The sequence below is a fragment of the Lissotriton vulgaris genome, chromosome 1_1, assembly GCF_964263255.1.
Source record: "Lissotriton vulgaris chromosome 1_1, aLisVul1.2, whole genome shotgun sequence".
In the NCBI taxonomy this organism is placed as follows: Eukaryota; Metazoa; Chordata; class Amphibia; order Caudata; family Salamandridae; genus Lissotriton; species Lissotriton vulgaris.
The window spans coordinates 1754869204-1754891075 of NC_141685.1; the positions used below are offsets into that span (position 1 = coordinate 1754869204).

At 43.9% G+C, this 21872-nt stretch overlaps 1 protein-coding gene across 1 annotated transcript in view; it reads right to left on the minus strand.

Annotated features, from left to right (window-relative positions):
- SRGAP1 (SLIT-ROBO Rho GTPase activating protein 1) overlaps window positions 1-21872 on the minus strand; it is a 538479-nt gene that overhangs the window by 19291 nt on the left and 497316 nt on the right. Inside the window, exons 17-19 of the mRNA XM_086919057.1 lie at window positions 16364-16588; window positions 11924-12003; window positions 4522-4702 (exon numbers count right to left, since the gene is read on the minus strand). Of these exons, the coding sequence (XP_086775183.1) occupies window positions 4522-4702; window positions 11924-12003; window positions 16364-16588 (486 nt within the window). The remainder of the gene's footprint in view (window positions 1-4521; window positions 4703-11923; window positions 12004-16363; window positions 16589-21872) is intronic.

The following is a 21872-nucleotide window of genomic DNA, read 5'->3' on the forward strand; positions in this document are numbered from 1 at the left end:
CAACTTGGTAACTTTTTGGAGACCCATCAGCTAAAATAAGTGAAGGGTGCGTTTTTACAATCACATCTATTGTTGAAAGCTATCTAACAAAATAAATGAAAGGTAGCATTGTTCAAGGTGAACAAAACTTAGTTTGTGGCAGTTGCAAATATTGTTCAAAGTGGTCTAACTTGGGGGAGGAGCCAAGATGGCGGACGGAACGGACGTGTGAGCTCCCGGCTCCGCAAGCCGTCTGCTTTGTAGCACTATCCTGTCCTTAATCCTGGCTCACACCGTGTTGAATCGATGGAAAGAATGCCCAGATGCTGACTGTTTTCCTTTGGGGCCTCCGCCGTCTGATTTGGAGCGGAACTCGCTGAGTTCGCCGACCTCCGGAGCTGCCCGGGTAGCTGAGCCGATCGCCACCGCAGGACAACGCAGGACCTAGCCGGCAGAACGAGCGGGGGAGGTGCCGTTGACTACGGGAGCATGGCGACTTCGGAAATGGACATTGCATATCTCTCCCGGTGCAGAGTGACTCCCCTTGGCTGAGGTGCGTGTCTTTATGCAATTATAGCCCTCCACTCGGCGCTTCCCCCCGCTCCGCTACCCACCGCCTGGACAATCACCATCTTGGGGCGATTCCCGACTGCTACACGCCCGCATTGATGAAAGCGGCGAGGCGACTCTCGATCTGGGCGAACCCCTTGATGTGGGCTGCCTTTCCACTGGAGGTCTAAACGCTTGCTTTCTTATAGTGAGATCGCCCCCCTCTCCTTATTGCGGACTCTCTGAGGGGCAACAATGGCGCTCGTCCCTGGGAACGAAGAGAAGGCTGCTCCACTATTCCTGTCGCGCGCTGCCCTGCCTGCGTCCGGACTGGAGGCGGACCCCTGGGCAGCGCCGCTCGCTGCGGATCGGCTGCTATCTCGGAACACTCTGACATATGGGGATATCCTGAACGCCCTTGTAGACATAGGGACAACATGGCGGCGAAACGTCCAAGAACTAATAGAGAAGATCGAGGGAGCTTCATCTGGTGTAACGCGACCGGGGCCGGCTGACCCCCTGCTGCCCCCAACGTTTTCTGGCACGGTTACAAAGTTGCAGCATGAGAGGGCAGAGGTGCGCAGTGTCCCTGGCAACAATGTTGATGGTCTTCTCCTCGGTGTGGATCTCGATACAGTGTTGCCCCCCACTTTGAGAACAGCGACTCTGTCCCCACAAGGGCTCTGCTCATCGATCTCCCAGTGCCTGACCCCCCCTAAGGTCCTTGTCTTCGGTGCCGTTTCTCTACAGTGGTGGAGTGTGTGTTGTCTGGGACTGGAAGGGGTGTTCAACAGACTTGTTGCTGGACTTGGTGGTGACCGGGGACGCTCATCTCCGCCTCCTTTGCTTCCTCCTAGTCTAGAGCGGCCATTTTGCTCTATTGTTCTACCCGGGGAGTGCTCGCAGCGATGGCCAGCCCTGGCGGGGCTTTGCCGTTCAGGACAGGGCTGAAGATGTTTCCTCGATGGTTTCGCTCGGACGGATGGTGGAGACCCGGACTGAACTGTATTTTGATATGCTGTCTGTATTGAACGTGCTCCTTTTTCCCCACTTTAGTTCATACTTTCTAGGTCCTGTTCTCTATTTTTGTTGTGGGGTTGCGGTTTATGTGCTGACCTGTGCCTTTAGATGTGGCTGATTAGACCCTTTCTTGGCTGTGATCCTTTTGACCCTATTGATACACGGTGTGGGAGTTGCACATGGCTGTGTGAGAACGGGAGACTTGATTTTGGAAGGAGACTCCGGCCCTCCCCCGGGGTTGGGGTTTTTGGGAGGATTAGATTAGAATTTTCTTCTCTGGCTCCCTATATCAAGGTGACATTATATCTTTTTCCTTTTTCTTTCTCTTACTATTCTACTATATTTCGGGTTTATGGGGCGACAGACGCGCTGCTGGAGGGGGTAGGCCGTAGCCTTCGCATGCGTGTAGGGTGGGGGTTGTGGGATGGGTATTTTGTTTCTTTTTGTTCCTATGGTGCCTTGTTTTTTCCTTCTAATTTATTTCTTCTTTCTTCTCTCTTGGGTCTGTGTAGACGTTATTGCTGGGTGGGTGGCGGCGAATGCTGTTAGGGCCTTGGGGCTAATATCCTGGTAATTTACATCCTGACCGCCATTCTGCCTAGTGGGATATATCTCCTGAGTTGCTGGGCTGTATATGCCTTTGTTGATATCACTACTTCGCGTCTTCATAGACCCTGCTCTTTCCTTTTGCTTATGTTCCCCATCTTTTATTAAAATGGAATAGTTGGACATTATTGCTTGCAATGAAAACTTTAAAATTAACCTTCACTACTCCTGAGACGCGACAGTAAGGTCTCTACAATGTACCTGCTTACTGCTTCCTGACTATATTGTTGTACTATTGTTTCACCGTCTTGTATGTATATGTGCTCAACAGTATTTGTGGCCGGCCTGAAGGCTGTGGGCCACTATTTGTACTTCTCTGGATGCACAAATAAAGGTTTTCAAAAAATTAAAAAAAAAAAAAAAAAAAGTGGTCTAACTTAAGAAATGAAAGACACCATCCTCTGAGGTGGAATAAAGGTAAATTTAAAGCTGATTGGAAATGTTGCCGTCACTTTTTGGACACAGATAGGCTAAATAAGTGGAGCAACTTTTTCCTGTGTATCTTGTGCACATTCTGTGTTTTTGCAGTAACAACTATGTTTAAAGCTGTCTAACAAAAAAATTGAAAGTTAGCATTTTTTGAGGGGGAATAAAACTTAGGTTGTGGTTGAGGTGCAGTTGTAAATATTGTTTAAAGTTGTCTAACTTAAAAAATGAAAGAGAGCATTGACCAAGGTGGAATAAAGGTACATTTAAAGCTGAATGTAAATATTGCCCTCTTGGTCACTTTTTCGGACACTCATAAGCTAAAATAAGTGAAGGGTTACATACATTGCGCACATCATATGTTTTTGCAGTCACAACTATTGTTTAAAGCTGTCTAACATAACAAATGAAAGGCAGCATTGTCCGAGGTGGAGCAAACAAAATTAAACTAGCCCTCACATGCAAGGTTCAATTAGTTTGAAATAAGAAAATGTGCTTCCCATACTGCTTTCACTTGGAATGTTAAAGGTGGGACTGGAATATTCTGTTATTTTACATGTCCACATTAAGTAATTTGCAAAACAATCACAAGACGTTGTGGCACTGCTGAGACTTGAATAGGGTTCCCCAGCTTCAAAGGCAACAGATCTGCACAGAAGGAAACAGCTAGCAATGTGGGTCTCGCTATCTGCAGATCAGTGGCCTTTAAAGCTGGGCAACCTAAAAAAAGTCCTGTAAAAAGATTAATCAAATTTCCTTGTAACATTGTAAATGAAGAGAGCACTGAAAGCACATTTTCTTATCTCAAAGGAAATTGAACGTGAGAGAGTGTTTGTCTAACAGGCAAGCAGTTCCCACAATGTGAAAATATGGCTGCTTGAGCTCAAAATAAACAAACACTCAGGTGCAAGGCCCCCTTGCAGTCACGTGTCAAACACAAACTCAGGAAAATGAAAATTGTTTTAAAAAAAACACAGAAAGGATGTGGCTGAGATGCAATTGTAAACAGTGGTGAAAGCTAAATAAACAGGCGGACACAGACATTGCGATGGAGCAGACTACAGAGCTAGCTAAAAAGGATGCATTCTATAGAGAAAAGAGAAACATGGCTCCCAAAAGTGCGAGCAGTGTAAGGACACAAGTACTTGGGCTATGCTCTAGGCGAGGGTAAAGTGCAAGAAGAGGGGAGGGCCGACCGCAGAGCTGAACAGCAGGAAGATAGCAATTGCGAGTGGCTATGAAACCCACCGTTGGCCAGTAATGGGCAGCCTCCAAGCCAACTAACAGTAAACAAAAGGTCTTAAAGACACAGCGCATGCGCTGTCTACGTGAGACCTAAAAAAGGAATTATGAATGCATGAAATGAAGTAGGGACATGAGGAATGAAGAAAGAGATGAAGGAAAGAAGGAAGAAAGAATATGCTTATTATTTATGGTATTGGGATTTTTGTGTAGTGTTCAAGTAATTCCTTATCCACTCTTGGTACTCAGAGTGAATGAAGAGGTTTTGAGATGAAGAAAATCATATGTTCCTTGATGTGTCTGATTTTTATGCGACAGAGTTTTCTTATAGTAAGAAGTAGATGTGTACAAGATTCTGGGAAACAGAGCCTTGTGTGTAGAGGGTTCAACCTCCAGGTCAGTGTCACTTGCCTTAGGGAACGGAAAGTAGAATATGACGGTCTCACCTTAGAAGGCTGATTATATGGAAAACAGGAATCAAAGATGAAAGAAATGAAAATATTACTGTCTTTCAGAAACAACATTGATGACAAAGCAATGGTAACACTGTCAAACCGGAAGGAAGGAAGCATTAAAATTATGGATACGTCACTATGGGCCTGGGCGTTTCTATGTCACATCAATGTTTATGCTTCTATGCATCTACCCTGGCATTAACAGAAGGTCTGAGCAGTTTAGCATCCCAAAAGTCAAACTTACATATCCTGCACCACAATGTACTGGTGTGGCACAAGCCCGTCGATCCCATTGTGCCTTCCTTCCCACCAATCGTCTGAGGCGCGATGATACAGAAGCAGCGACGCTCCCTTCTTGAAGGACAGCTCACGTGCGGACCTTCCGGCATAATCGAATTTGGCAATCGCTTCAATGGGTTCACATTCTATAATTCAGAAACGAAATGCTTGTTAGTGATTGACAAGCAGTAAGACAAAGCCCTTCATGCATATTTGATGACATAGTGCAGCTGTTATCATAATTATTGAAAGCTTTATCACGGTCACTAAATGCATATCTCTCAGACTCCGCGCGGTGCACTGGGAACAATATTCAGCAATTAACCACACTCTAGGATTAATTAATGCAGCCACGAGGCACCGTATGCTTCAGCCTTAAAGATTGGGTTGCCCAGCTTTAGTTAGAGCTACTTTGGGCAAACTAGAGCGATATCTTTAACCTCAAGCACCAAGTTAATTGGCTGAGTGACAACTACCGCCATAAAATGAATCCCTGCAGTCTTGCTAAGAGGATGGACAGGTGGAGGCTGCAGCTTTAGACAAAATACTGGTCACTTTTTTAAGCAGTAAAGAGTAGGGCTGAGTACAGTATTAATCAAAAAGCCTTAAAAAGCAGTGTCTGTACTTAAGACTTATGTTGTACATAAAAACATTATGAGCATAAAAAATAAGTTGTATATCAGGACATCATTACAAGGCTGCCTGCTTTTTAAGTGGCCAATAAACTGAATGACCAATTAGGTGGCTATTATATGTGCTTTATTTGCAACGTCCTTGGTAACACCGCACTACATAACAAGGATATTTACAACAATAGAACTACATCCAAAAAGCACATGTATATCCATCAAGCTCTTCAAAGGCAGTACAAAACTCAGCAACGCCCAATTCCTCCGACTAAATGTGCGGTTTTCTTTTTAAAATTTTAGATTGATGCAAAACTAGTGATTGACATAAAAAAACATCACTTGAATGGTAAGAGCCCTTGCTACCTACTGCTAATCGCCAGTAAAATGTCATCATTACCAGGATGTTAAGTGTCTGTACTTTGCATCAAATCTCTGGAAGAGGAGAAGCCACTGAGCAGTCTGTATTTCAGCAGGTTCATTTTATGGCGTTAAGCTAAATATAATTTCACAGCTACATCATCTGTCAGGAGGAATACCCTTCTTAGGAGAGGAAAAGGGAGAAAGAACTTGCAGCCATCAATCCTATTATGAACAATGAGACCTAAAAGACTTAAGAAAAACGACCACGTACAAAATGAGGACAAATTAAAAAGCAATGAATCAGAGTTCCTTCCTAGAAATGAGGTTACTCGTTTACGTTGTTTTCTGTATTACTATGACAGTGAGCACCGTGTTATGCACAGCATTACGAACATTTCAACTTGGAGTAGATTTACATGGCACTGAATGAACAGTGCTCTATATTACCTTCGGCACAGATTCACAAATCACTGGCTGCACATCCGTGAAGATGTGCGACCAGGGCACACAGCGGGCATACCCAAATATTCATAAATGAAGTATGCAAATTGCAATGATCTATGGTGCAGTAAGGCCTGGCCGCCAAGTGCTATACTGATAGCCTGTATCTATGTAGATCTGGCATGTCCGATACAGATGCATTGACTCCTGGTACCCATGAGCCGATATCAGCAGGTCGCCTGGCCTCCTGATACACAGAAAGGAAGACCCTGGATGTGGGGAAGTGTGATATCACTCTCTTATGAATATGGGTTGCACACCCACAGGTTACCCTGGAAATATCTACTTGCAGGTGGTGGCCATTTCTGAATTAGGGCAGGGGCAACATGTACACTTTTTTCTCAATTTGCGAGTGGGCACATCAAAGGTAAGTTGAAAACATATTTGTGAATCAGCCAGTTTATACTTATATGCCTTGACGTAACGTAAAATGATGGGTCTTCCCTGCAGAATATTATGAGGGGCCCCTTAGACTCACAGATCTGACAGTTGGGCTGCATTGGGGCACCTGAGGTATAGGGGGTGGCCTTCTCCGCAAGGACATGCATTATACCCATCCCTATACACTCTTGCAAGTCTTGCACCACTCCAATATGTACTTGTCATCTTTGGTTAAGAAAAAAGAAATGGATCCATGTTAAGGCCAAGCTGGACACTTGCATTGAATCATTGAGTCTTCTCAATAGGATCTCGCGCTTACGTGTACTGTGTGTAGCTTCTGTACAGAGAAGAAAGGTACTTGCCATTGAGCCCTTTCTTTATTCATTGCTCCCCATCACACACTGTATGCTGTGAAGGAGGTCTCCGTTCTATAACTAAAACTGACCCAACATTCCACCAGTCCCAGTTCTTGCCATCCCGGTTTTACTCTATTGCATATATTGTGTTCAGTAAGTAATCATATGGTGAGCACCACACTGCATTAAATCCGACCTGAATAATTAAACCATGTGTCCAGTGATCAACTGAAAAAGCAGCATGCATCAGTCGTACATCAACACTCGAAACCAGACTAATAACGGGCTAACTGTGCCATCCTTACCCATGTATCTAAACATGAATAAGCAGGATAGGTTGCACATAGCACTCTTATCCGCCGTCTACATTGAAATCGCATCATGGATTGACATGACACTACATACATAAAATCTCATACACCTTAGACTGAAATTATCACTATCATCTCTCCACCACACATGCACTTCTGCATGTATCTTACAGCGTAGACGGCAGGGCGCTGAAATGTACTGTACAATTTATCTGTCCAGTCAAGCTATCTTCTTACATAAAGATCTTACAAGTGGTGGCACTGGCCATTGATGTCAAAACCTGAAGCCGCTGAAGGTGTTCAGGGGCTTTTAGCTAATATACTGGGAAACCTGAAAACTAGAATACAATACAATAAATTACAGAATAACGAATCAATAATCCCAGCTCTCAAACCTCGGCTAATTTAATCTCTTTTCATTCCTCCTCCTCCTCCCCCTTGGGAGCCACAATTGTCAATCAATACAGCTATTTTCATACGTGTGTGCTGCTGAAAAGGCAACGTGAATCAATACGAATGCAGATGTGACACCATCCTACTCTGACATGGACACACGGTGCAGAGCTGGTCCTTTGCAGCTCCCACACAAGCTATTTTAACTGGATACAGAAATGTGAAAGAGAAGAGATTAATGATGAAGTAACTTTGATGTGTGACCCAAAACTATGTTAGATCTTATTCTTATATTACTTATGCACCTTGCATAAGCTGTAAAATTCTTCAACTCAACAGACTTCAGCATAGTCTATGCTATCCTTAGATTTAGTTGACCTCATCAGCCATCTTTCACTTGCTATCTGAAGTTACTATTTCTTAAAGATTCTCACGCACACTACCCAATGCATGGTAAACAAAATAAAATTGTTTTTGATAGTGATTTCACACCACTTTCCAAGATACAACGCACAATCCCTGGAGACCCAGTGGCATAACAACGCCCCCCGTAGTGCGGTGTCCCAGAGTTCAAGGTGGCCCCCTCATCACTGTACCCTGGCCTGAGCACTCCTATGTGAGTCCGGAGGGGGGTCCCTCCATGTACTTTACAGGGGGCCCACATCAAGTTTCTTTACGTGACTGACATACTCAAGCTTTTGGACATTTACCCATGCCTTTAATGGAGATTTCAGGTTTCGGATTGCGTTTCAGACCCGCAGCAAAGCATTAGAATGGATCTTACATAAGAACACTACACTTCTCACTAAAAATATCACACAACTGTTCCTAAGCACACTTCTACATACATTACACTTGATATTTTCCGACAAACTAGATTTTGAGAAACTAAAGATAGTAGTAAATGTATACTCACCGATCCCTAGTCATTTAATATCTACACACCTAATGTTCATTGGATTACATACCGCACCAATGACTTCAGAACCACCTTTAAGCAATATCACCAATCCACCTACCCTCTTCTACCATTCACACCTAAGCAAAGGGGACACGCATAGAATGGCTGAAAAAGTCAAACAATATGCAGTGGCATCCAACCCACCAACCCAAGAAATACACTGGCAACCCTCCTAAAACAGAAGCAAAGACAATCAACAGTAACTCTAACTGGTTTGTTTACTCATGCCAGACACATTGATAGCACAGTAGTAAGATAAAATCGATTCTAGATTCACAGAGAACCGAAAACAAAATAGTAGTTTTAAAATGTTCTGGGTGCTGTCTCTCAGGTCCAAAAAAAGCATTTAAACTCTATAAGAACAACAACTGGATATTTTGAGCTTGCTCTTCCAATCCAAAATTAAGTTTGGATAAAAAAGCCCTCGGGACATATGACTAAACTCTTCTATCAATCTAAGATAGAGAAATTCAGAATCAATATTATGGGTAGTCCTTCTCGCCTCTAATCCCTTTGCTTTTCACTCCTGAGATTTACAAAATCCCACGCCATATGCATTGAGAGCTTGATCAAAATGACAAATGCTGTGACTTTTCCATAAACGTAGAAGGCTAAACGAAGTCCAGCAAGCTTCCTGGTGACCAAAGCAGTGAAGTACACAATGAACCTGTTAGTTTGACCACTAGGAGCATGCCTCCCACTCCCTAATAGAAGCGCAGATAAAAAAGAGACGACAGTAGGATAGCCTAAATTCTCCCATTTATTAGCAAGATGTTGAAAGACATGCCATTCAAACAACTGCAACACCAGGTTACTAATAAAATACTCCATGATCGACAGGTTGGCTTTAGACCCATTTGAGGAGCTGGATCTACTGTGATGGTCTTCAGGGCACTCCCTCCTACTGAGAGCAGAAGATGAAGCAAAGAGCGGTACTCACTCTGGCCGGCTGATCACTGGATTGCACTCGCACTCTAGTCCTCCTACATCTGCAGCATTTATGACTCCCAAAGCTCCTCTAGCGCTATCTCAAGCCGCCATCTTTGAATAACCAAACCTATAATTTCAAACGGAGGATCAAAAAACCCAAATCACCTGCAGATTGCATGAAGGAGAAGGTATCTCCCTAAAACAAACATCCGGCTAATCCAAGTGCATCATTTCAGATTGCCTTTTGCAGCACAAGATGTGGATAGACTCTCGGAGGTTAAACTATCTGTGATTAAACGGAGATAAGGCAGAGATGCACCTAATAGAGAATCCCCCTAAAAATCAAATCCTATTTATCTGTTACCTCATATTATTAGTCTGTACCCCAGATACTGAAGTTTATAACTTATGAATCACCTTTATTTCAGCTCTGAAAAGTACAATCAAACATTGTACTGCACAAAACAAAGCAAGCAAGCAAGCTAATATTTGGCCAATACATGATCAGGCTCAACTTATTCACATCTTACACAGCCTATGCAAACAGCCCACTGCACAACATTCAACATTTACAAATGTGTTGCTTAGAATGCAAAGCCTTGTAGGACAACAACTGCCTTGAAACGCAACCCACAGGGTGTAGCAAAACTAACTATTTCAATGCTTGGATCTGCCAAGTAAAGTGTGCAGACGTGTAGAGCACCATAAACACCACACTCTGAGTCTAAAACCTGGAACAAAACCAGAAAGTAGTCAAAACACTCAAATTGCTAAATTTCTCCAAAAAATGACACCAACGTATAAACTTAATCTTTCGTTTTGAGTTAGGACTTTCAAACCAATACTCTGCTGCAGGTACCTCCTGTCACATGGTGTACGTCAGTTGTCATGCCCACTTCAGAAATTCACTCTGTCAAGAAGCAAGCCCGCTATATTGCAGGGTGCAGCATTTACTCAACAGAAGCTGTGGATTAACACACTGGATATGTTTAACAAGCATTTTACCTCTAAGGAAAAAGAGTACCATTTACACATTGCATGCTAAGTGTTTAATTTAGTATATAATGAATTTGAAAATCTTAGTTTGTGGTATATTACCGTGTCCCACTCGCAATGTTCTCCGAATATTCACTTTCAAGGGCAGGGTATGTACTTTATACGTTGAAGGAAAATTAGAGTTACCAGAGCTAATCAATACCCACTTTTCCCTTAAGGAAAGTTCCTCCATTGAAGATGGAGTAGTTAGGCAAAAGTATGCAGACCCAATGACTTACCATCACCACCAAAAATATGGACATATGAACAGGTAACCTGGAAGGGGTAGGGGGGAGAGGGGCATTCTGATACTTACTTTTCACATGACCTCAAGTGCTGGCATGCCACTGCAACAATTCACAATTCAACAACATTAATTCAAAACACCACAAATATTCCCCGCATAGTCTGGAACTATATCAATATAAAATAAAAAATAGTGTGTGTGTATAGATACAGTTAACACGGTCACACCAAGATTCAAGTATTTGCCACCCTCTTTCACCAGCTTCTTCGCCTCCATGCAAATATTTTTTTTAAATCCTGATCCAGCCACCCTCCTCCCCCACCCTTTGCAATACCTGCGCTGCCATCACCACGTCCGAATATTTAAAAAAAACTATCATCCTGCCCTAACCCACCTACAATGCCCTCTGCTCTCAATGCAAGGGAGGAGAGCCAACGATGAGGTGGCAGCGGCTGAGGAGCAGTGTTTTTTGGTAGCAGAGGCTGCTCTATGTTTCCGCCCACCGCAGGTCTGCAGAGATTCAAGAGACACAGGGAGACGAGCTGGTCCATGACAGTTCGCAGTCCGCTGGGCTTCTGGAGCCTGGGAAGTGGCGACCCATGGAAGTGGCGAACCAGCGTCCTTCAGAGGATTGGGTTCACTGCCCTAATTATAGAAACTCGTTTTTCAATGCTTTGGCGTCAGAGCAGTGATTACATGATTATGTGGGTTTCAGATCCTGTGTTGTGTATAACATCTTGCAACAGAGGCTGTAGATAACAACAATAATAATTTGCAGTAAATGCTGCATTTTTTGCTGTTTTAGGAGCTTAAATATAACGTGTTACTGCTCCTCGTTCAATGGTAATAAAATGTGTGAAACTAAAAGTGAGTAAGGATTGAGTTGGCATTTCCTACTGACAAACTGCAAGTAAGAAAAAAAAATCATCAAAGAACACTTGAGTTGCTCAACCATCTGATCAACCCCTTTGCAAGGAGTCAAATTTCAACAAAGACCACCAGGGAACTCAATATGCTCCAAGTCAGGCGTAAACAGATTTTTGCCCTCCTGTTTTGTGTGGACTAGTGCTTGTAGGACAGCATTTACAATTGTGGAAACAAAAACTTTAAAAAGTATGAGTGTGCAAAAAGCAAGATTAAATATAATTCTCACACCCACTCGATAAGGGAACATTCGAGATCTGTGACATGTTTGATTCCGTAAATCAGAAACACTGCAAATAACACTGAAGCCTGGACAAGCATTCCTTGAAAGGAACATACCATCTTCACTGGTGTGCGTCTCAGTGCCCCCTTCCTGGTCCACCTCGTCCAATGTACCGTGCTCACTGTAGGGGCTGTCGCTGCAAACAAGAAATATCTTTTAGTAAGATATCATGTATGTTCATTTTAAGTTACAACAAAGGGTGGAAATATCTCGCCAAGACACCATTAATGCAAAAGACTAGCCTTCTACCATTACAAGCTCACGCACGGACAGAATGTTAACATGCACACTAACAAAAACAATCTTTTTAGGTAAGCCTGGGCAGCAAATGCGCTGTTCTACGAGGCATGCTGTATTCATGAATGGACTTTAGCCTCCGTCCACTCTCCGCCCATATTTTTCATTGGCTTGTGTCAATGTCCACTGTAAACTGTGGCTTTTTATTGGTCAATAGGCTTACTAGTATCACCATGTCTCATTTTGTAACCTAGCATGAAGACACCCCCTGTTACGTGTGTTGTTAACTCTGTGGGCTTTATTTACAGACTCCAAGCGCTATTTTCTCAAATACCTTTGTCCTGCATGTGACGCTTTAAAAAAAATCTTTATAGCACGGGCACCAAACAGACAATGCCTTTTATTTATCCGTTTTAAAAAGTACACATAAATAAAAGGCATTGTCATTTACAATGCCAATAGCTCAAACTCTGGTAAATGCAAGACCAATTTCATAGCAAATGCTTGTTTTCTAGTGATATGAAGGACGTGTTAGTCTATCCAGACGCCACAAAGTTTTCCCTCACTGTGAATTATTGCAAATATTTTGCTAGAGCAGGATGGAGAACAACATACATAAGAAAGATAGAGGGAGGCAAAGACAGATCTGTCACAAAGGGAGAAGCAGGAACATGCAACAGTCAGAAAAAGGCACAGGAAGTGTCTAGAAATGTATAAAAGAAGCTGACTTTAATTGCATAAGGTGGACGTCTGAGCAGGCGCTTCGGGCATGGCACACTTTCGTTTACAAATGTAGCACTGCAAACATATGGAGGGACTCAAGAATCAGAACATGTGCACACTCAAGGAAACCTGCAAAACAACAGTTGATGGACAGAATGCAGAACAATGTCATACATTCACCCCCGTACAGAGATCTGGGCCTAAATCCATCATTTTTTTGCACTCCACACCACCCCAGTTCAGAAATGGCCATATGCAAATCAGCATGTGCCTCATGGGAACAGTCCAGCCCGAACTGCCAAGCCATGTCTTTCCTGGACCGGAATCAAGCATCCTAGGACCGGTTTCTGGCTATCAGCCGTCTTCAGCCAGGATAGCTTGACTCCAGTGGTGTGGAGAGCATGGGACTCACATCTGAGCATACCCATCCCACTCGGGGTGACAAATGCAAAACCACAGTTGATGGACAGAATGCAGAGCAATGTCATACATTCACCCCAGTACAGAGATCTGGGCCTAAATCCATCATTTTTTTTCACTCCACACCACCCCAGTTCAGACATGGCCATATGCAAATCAGTCTTGACCCTGTGCCTCATGGGAACAGTCCAGCCCGAACTGCCAAGCCATGTCTTTCCTGGACCGGAATCAAGCATCCTAGGACCGCTTTCTGGCTATCAGCCGTCTTCAGCCAGGACAGCTTGACTCCAGTGGTGTGGAGAGCATGGGACTCACGTCTGAGCATACCCAAGATAGCCTGGCTGATGAAGAAGAATGGTGATGGATTAGACCCAGATCCGTTGACTGGGGGTGAGTGTTTGATTTACTCAAACGCTCCGTCCATCATCCCCTTTTGTATCGCTTTGTTCGCCCTAAGTTGGCAGGGTATGCTCAGACGTGAGTCCATTGCTCACTTGGCCACTGGATTCAAGATAGCCTGATGTCCATCATCCCCTTTTGTGTTGCCCCCCCCTTTTGTATCACTCAAGGAAACCGGCATGAAAAATACACTCAGAACCCAGTGTGAGTAAAATCTACTGACAGAGGTCAATGGAGTCATTACTGGGGGGGCGCATCATTCATTTTGCTCATTTTTCGTATATAAAGTAGAGATTCCTACTATCACATTCCTAAAACAGTCTTTTGACCCAATACATTGCAATGGATAATAAACACATGGACACCGTCCCATCGAGTATCATCGCTCACATTGCTCTGAATAGAGGGGTATAAAAGCACATGAGTCGGACATCTTCCAGCAGAACACTGCATGTCAAGCAGAACACTTTGAAAAGCATTTGAAGGGCTCAGACACACACCCTTTCTTTGTTATCCATCTCTAAAGATCCCAAAAGCCAATGCATAAGCCCTTCGATGGAGATTGAATTATTGGGGTTCTTTCACTGGGTTTCTGATCCTCCCGTCAGCTAGTTTTCTCAACATATTTGCTTACTTATGCCTACTATCTCTCTTGGGGTATAGGCCATCAACCAGGACTCTCCAGCCATCTCTGTCCTAAACTTTTCGTTCGGTCTGACTTCAGGTGTAACCCATCTCCTTGCAATCTGCCTTGAAGCCTGGGCGCCGGGTGTTTCTTGGCCTTCCTCTTTTCCTTTTCCCCTGAGGATTCCAGGTCTGGGCTTTCCCGGTGCCATTTGATGCAGACTTACAGAGGGGATGACCTATCCAGTCCTAGCATCTTTTAATGCTTTCTTCATGAGCAGCGATTGGGAAAGCCTACTGCCATAGGTTGTTGTTACAGATGGTGTTTGGCCAGGGGATTTAGAGGATTTTTTTACTCAGACAGGTGTCGATGAAGGTCTGAGCTTTGTTGGTGGTGGTGGTCACTGTTGTCCTCCAAGTTTCTGCTCCATATAGAAGGACTGGTTTTACGATTGTGTTAAGAAGCCTGACCTCAGTTTGCAGCGTTAGGTCCTTGAAGCTCCTCAACATCTTTATCTGTTATTTGCCACCAAGATTAGGCGACCCAAAAGGGCCAGCTTTATGGCAGTGCAACCAGTGATGCAGCACCGAGCATAAAGCTCAAGGTGCGGTGCTTTGATATATCTTATTTGTTTGAACGAGACCACTGCAGAGTTCCTTGAGAGTTCCTTGAGCCCACCAATTTTCAGGCAACAATAAAAATGTCACGATAACTGGTGATTTATGTACTTGCTGGGGTTGATGAAAGTAGCGTAGAGCGTTAATGTGGCTGCTGTGAAGATCATGAACCATGCAGATCACAGAATTGTATTTTATGTGGATAGCTCAGAGGGTTACAGCTTTAGTCACAGAGATCCTTTTATTCCCCGCAGTTCATAACTCACAATCCTAATATAGCACAGTGAGCTCTGAGCTGTCATCAAAGAGACGGATGCAAACTGAATGGTACAGGTTAGAACGTTATAATTTTTCCCCCAGCTTTAATTTTCCTAATGTTGCTAGAAATGGTTTGTTTGGGCAGAAATACATTCTTATTAGTAAAGCCCACCCCAACCATTGTGTTTCATTTCAAATCCTGAGTTTGTACTTCTCTAGACCAAGCACTCTTAAAATATACTGCATACCAGAATGGATAACAATGACTCTTACAACTTGTAGTCCTCTGTGTCTTATGCAACATTTCCTATATTCTGATTTATACACGTAGGATTCCTAGTCCCTGTATAATGCGTGTGTGATGTAAAGTGCTCTGACACCCTACCCTGGTGTGAGTGGCAATATATAACAAATTAAACATATGTGTGAGAGGTGTTATGGATAGAGAGAGAGAGCACCAGAGAGAAAAAGAGAGAGACTCTAGGTTTTTAAGTAACGTGAAAGTCTATGCTTCTGTGATTCAAAAACAAAACATACATGGACCTCCAGTGCCCCGTGTAAATTACCCTCCCGCCACAATCTCTGGCATTTGCAGACTAGCTGCATATGATGCAGAAATTGACTTCATATCCTCTCAGCGGGTCTGCAAGCTTGTTTACGCCCACAGGGATGCCTTGACTGCTTGAGGTTTGTTTCGATACAGTGAACATGCTGTACTTTGTCATGCACTGTTGGCCTGACAACTACTCCTGCTTTTTAAAAATATCCTGTATGGCAACTTCGTTCCCCACATTCACTCTCTTGTACTTAGGGAATACCATTTACTTATGCGCGCCCAATCTACCTTGGAGTGAATGTACGGAGGAAATATCCAAGGCTCGATGCATACTCATCAATCATTTATTAAGTCTGCTGAACAGAAGGTGCTTTTTTAAGCATCACACGTACAACTGTTCTAAAAATAATTACATGACTCAAAAAGCTATTCTATTTAAGAGAGCTGTTTATCACCTCACCTGGAATAATGCGGGCTCTCTCAACGCTATGGGCTTCGCAAGCCCCAGGGAGCCAAGCTTTTAGAGGGAAAGCATATGTTCATAGCCTGCTTGCTACTTTCCATTTCAAGATCATACATGTCCTTGTGAATCATGTTATCTTTGTAATCCAGAATAACCAGATAGTATATTAAGGTGCATGGACATTGTAAAAGAGCTTACCAGTAGTCATCACCCGCCATACATTTCTCATACACTGGGCCCTCAAGCTCCTTGGCATCCGGGAAGATGTTCTCGTTGTGGATGATGATTGTTTTGACAATTTCATTGACATGAGCCTGGCATGAGACCTGATCTTGTATGTCTGGAACGGGCATCAGTGTTGGCCCAAAGCATATAGCTAAGTTGTAAGGGTCCATCATGTTCTCGTCACTGTATTGCGAAAGACTGATTGGAGGAAGGAAAGACGTAACAAAAAAAAAAAACATTAGACTTAATATGAACATTTCTATTGGTTGAGATCTTGATCAGCAAAGTGTAAGCACAACTCAAGATGCACTCATAAATGACAATCAAACTCTGATACAAAGAGTGACTCGTTCTCTGCAACATAACTTACTCAATTTTCCAAAACTGACTCACCTTAACAACATATACAGACTAGAGAAGACACAGCATCCTGAGTCCTTAGAAACCAGCCATGACGCAGCAGAGGTGGCACTGCCAATTTCTCTCCACTCAAGGCAGATGTGCACTACCTAAATATTACCAACATTGGCATAAACAGGAGGGATTTATTGGGTGTCACAAGTATTTTGGAAGTACTTTGGAAGCCAATCCCACTGACAATATCTACTGAGCTTCAGCAATGCTTCCCAAAAAAAGGGACTGCTTCGTAGCCCAACACTGGTGATGCTAATCTGGTTCCAATACGAGCAGATATGATCATTGGGACATGCAATCTGTAAGGCAGTAAACTGTTTTCCTCATGCCGGTTCTTACGTACTGTAGAGATAACATGGAATGCACTATAGCAACAAATATGTTATTGTTTGTAAAGTTGTCCTAAATTCAGGGGCAGCGACTCCTCTAAGGCAGAGAAGCGTCGCCTCACTGCTCTTTGAGCAGGAAAAATAAAACGATAACGTATTTTCTCCGGTTCGGGTGGGGTTAGGGCGGGGCTGGGGATGGGAGTGGTTTGCACACTCCAAGTGTGCATGGCTGTTTGACAGGCCATGTTGGCCCAGCCAAACAGCCATGCACACTTTGTATGTTCCCCACCAGGCTGCATTACACAACATAGGGGGGGGGGAGGGACATGTAAAGGGCCCCCAGTCCCCATCTGAGCGCTGATCGACGGCGTTCAAATCAATCACAGTGCTGCATTTAAGCATTGTGATTGGCTTAGGGAAGCCATCATAACGCAGCATTGCAGCGTTGTGATTGGCTGTGGGAAGCCTCAGTGCTTCCTGGTTCCAGGACTCCCAGAGAAGAAGAGGAAAAATGCAGACTGTGAAGGAGGTAAGTGGTGTTTTTTTTAACTTTATTTTGTTGCACACTCCCCCTGGCCAACCCCAATGTACACCTGCCCCTCAACCCTCATTGTCTGCCAGCCGCTACTGCCTAAATGGCACGTTATTGAGCTACATTCAGTTTTACTGGCATACCATATGTTATATATAATGTATATGTGGTTGCCAATGACATCTTAAAATGGAGCAAAGAACCCCAGAAACATAATAACCTGAGTAAGACACAGTGAAATATCCTCACAAATTTACAGAGATGAGACTAGAGTTATAAAACCCTCTGACAAGGGAGGTAATATAGTTATAATGGAAAGCGATTATTATGTTAGGGGAGGACTAAGGCAAGTGAGAAACAATACATGTTACACCAAAACTGACACAGAATATCTACATAATTTTATATCCAAATATAAGGAGAGACGAACAACAACTACTTAGTTTGGATGAATTACGATCTTTGAAGAGCGATACACCTACCATCGCTACCTTGTATCTGTTACCTAAGGTACACAAAGATGCCCTGTATTTCGGGTTCCGTGTAGGGTTTTATGAGTGTGCAGGAAGATTGGCGCCTGGGCTGGTAGCGGTAAGTAATTAGTGAAAATAATTACAATATGACGGTGCTACAGGTCAGAGGAGACCCTAAAACCTCTGTAGATAGTGACAAGGGCTCACTCAATGATTAGAACAAAAGGTCCCGTGCACACGTTAAGTTTAAAATATGGTCATGGTACTAGTGGTAAACAGACAACCGCGTACAATGAAACAAGGTGGACAAATCTGAAATGTTGTTTTTCCAATGCAATATATTTAGCCTTCCTAATAGAAAACAAACGACCAGCCGACACGTGTTTCGTCATGCTGGTGCTGTACCTGTGACTCTTCTCTTAACCCCAGCCCTGTAGAGTCACGGGTACAGCACCCGCATGACGAAACACATGTCGGCTGGTCGTTTGTTTTGATGTCACCCTTCCTATTAGGAAGGCTAAATATACTTTATTGGAAAAACAACATTTCAGATTTGTCCACCTTTTTTCATTGTCTGCGGTTGTCTGTTTACCACGAGTACCATGACCATATTTTAAACTTAACGTGTGCACGGGACCTTTTGTTCATGCCCTGTATTTATTTGGCTGTACTTGTCTTTTGGAATCTTAAAACTATAGAAATAAAGGATCAAGAAACCTCAAGACCTCCTCTCGCTTAATATCGTCTGTGCTAGGCACTTATGCCATGCACCTTGTTCGAATGCTTACACTGCCTATCAGAGTCTTTCTGTGTATGCCCCGAACCCTCCGGGTTGCCCAATAGTGTCCTCAAAGAACAGTATCTTTAAAAACACGTCAACCTTTTTTTCTATTACTTCTATTTATACCACATCATACTCAACGGTAGTCCACAGACATAAACAAAACACTTAACATACTGAAAACTCCTTTTCTTGATTAATTCAAATGTTGTAACTTTATCAAAATAACATTCCATAATTTCCAAAACCACTACAATAGTTTCATAAGCAATTTTGCTACAATTAATGACGTGGCTGCTCTGTACAATGAGAAGGGCCAGAGTATCACATATATAAAAGATATTCATTAGCGTTGGTCAGAATGGGGGCCCCGGAAGGGTTTTTTGACCCTCCTCCACTATTGGGGTCTGCTTAGAGCCTCTGTGTTGCAATTTGTCATCAGATTACCTAAAACCTGAAAGTGGCTTTGACTTTCTCAAGTTCTTGTGTGTGCAGTGTGGGAGGCAAGGCCGTCTATGTGTGCAATTACACTAATAATCACCATTTAAAACGTGCACAATACATATCACATTGTGATTTTAGCTTTTAATAGTTAAGTATAAACCCGATGGTTCCTTGTTAAACAGGGCTTCCACTTATTTCCATTGGCAGTCGGTGAAACCCCCATAGACATCCGATTGGCTCTTCGTGTCTGAGTCACGTGACCCCTGCTCTGAGCAAGAATGTACCACAGTGATTATCTGTATGAGCCATGAAGCTGCAAACTCTTGCATCTGGAACTGCGGCCAATCCGGGGACTTACAATGTGACCCGTGACTGCTACAGCCACAGAAGTCACACTGGCTGTGCGAAGGACACCGCTCGACAATCCCAGAATTGTCCTGTTCTGGGAAGTCTGCCTGTAACAATGTTTGGCGCATCCCTTTTCCACCCTCGCTGCAACAATGTGGCATTGACAGCGTTGAATGCCGGATTGTTTAGTTCCGGGTCTTCATCGACTGCGAAGGCGATCAATAGACCGTGATTCATGCGGTGACAGCATGGCACCGCCTGCTCTCGTGACACCCTGGGCGCCATTACTGGCGGCTCCGGGGCCTGCTGTGGCGCGGGGAAGGACCAGGACGAAATAAAGTTCTCAGGCCAAGACTTCTCAATACAGACATTATCTCTGCTTTTGTTGAAATGCTGTTGTCCTGGAGACACGTGACAAAAGAGAATTCTGCAGAATTGAGGGCTACCTTTAAAAGAATACCATGTTTGGCAGAGAGGTTGAAGCGCTCCACTCCCTTTCACAATAAGCTTCACTGCACTTTTTAAACGTAAGCATGTCTCTTTCTTTTGGAATTCTATTTGACATTCTTTTAAATTGGAGTATTTCGTGTGTGCTCTTAAACTGTAGTGAGGCTTCTGTACGGTCCATTTCTAAGGAACAAAAAGATGAATGTGGAAGTCCAAGGACGATCCGTGGTCCAGTGGGGTAGCCAGGACGCGCTGGGCCCTAGTGCAAGGAAGGAAATGGGCCTTCTGGCGCCTGTTTGAATTCTAAAATACAGCAATAATCAGAACTTGGTGGGCCCCTTTTCTCGGGTGCCACTGCACATGCTGCACCAATGGAAGCTACCCCGCTGCTGTGACCCCAGTCCTCAGGGTCTTATTTGTAAAATACTCCACTCACGTCAACAGGAGCTGAACTTGAATGCAGCGAAACAAAAGAGGATGATGGACGGAGCGTTTGAGCAAATCAAACACTCACCCCCAGTCAACTGATCTGGGTTTAATCCATCACCATTCTTTAGCTCACTCAGCCACCCCAGTTCAGACATGGCCATATGCAAATCAGTCTGACCCTGTGCCTCATGGGAACAGTCCAGCCCGAACTGCCAAGCCATGTCTTCCCTGGACCGGAAACAAGCATCCGAGGACCGGTTTCGGCTCCTTGAACTTGAATGGCTTTGGAGTCCACAACCAATGGCTTCTAACACTGAATGTTAGTATGTGTCCAGTGCCTGGCCTCAGCCTATGCTCCTACCCGCTCTTTCCACCACGCCCTGGTTTCTCAGCAGAACCAACACATCACAAAGTCCTGTGACCAATCTGAGATTTACCGGTTGCAATCAAAACACTAGTTCCAAAGTGATGCTGGCTCCACTGAGTCATGTCTGTGCCATGTGGGTCAAGGGAAGCACAATTGGAGAAGAAGCTTTGATATATCAGCTTCTGCCTCATCTAACCACTAATGCTTCCTCTTCCAGCACGGACCACCGTTCTTCTACCTATATTCCCGCAGAACCAAAGGACCTCAAGTTTTATGCCTATAGTTGATACTCTTGAAATTCCAGACTTAAAAAAACATGGGAAAATGGAACACACTGGGAAATAACATTTTGCCTGTTTTTTCAGGATCTAGCAGTACTGGGAGACGCTTTCATTAACTCTTCTGAAAAGGGGCATTACTTACTCATTTGTTAATTAGAGGTTTTAACTGTACCAAAGCGTCAGCCTTTGGTAATTACAGAGCTCCTGCATACAGTTAGTTGTACAAGAGTTGAGGAAAAGATCAAGTTAGCTAAGCGCCACACTGATTGTGATGAGCGATCTCTCATCTAGTCTTCCTCAGGTGTTACCCCTGTAGTGGCAGGAATTGAGCAGATGCCTGTTGGAAGACTTTCAGGCTTCAAGAGTCTCTCATATGGAGGTCCCAGCACTCTTGTGCCTGAGGTTCTGGAGACCCGGTGATCTGCCTACATTCTTCTGTTAGCAGACAGTACACTAGGGGATCAGGTGCAAGACGGTGGACACTCGGGACAGATTTATTAATCTTTCATGTAACACAGAAAGACAACTTGCTGAGCTGCACTGGGTGAAAGGGGGAGGGCAGGAATGTATATCTGGCGCATTCTTGCTCTCTGCATGCACTGGCGCACAATCTGCTGCCTAGCGCCAAAGCAGGCGC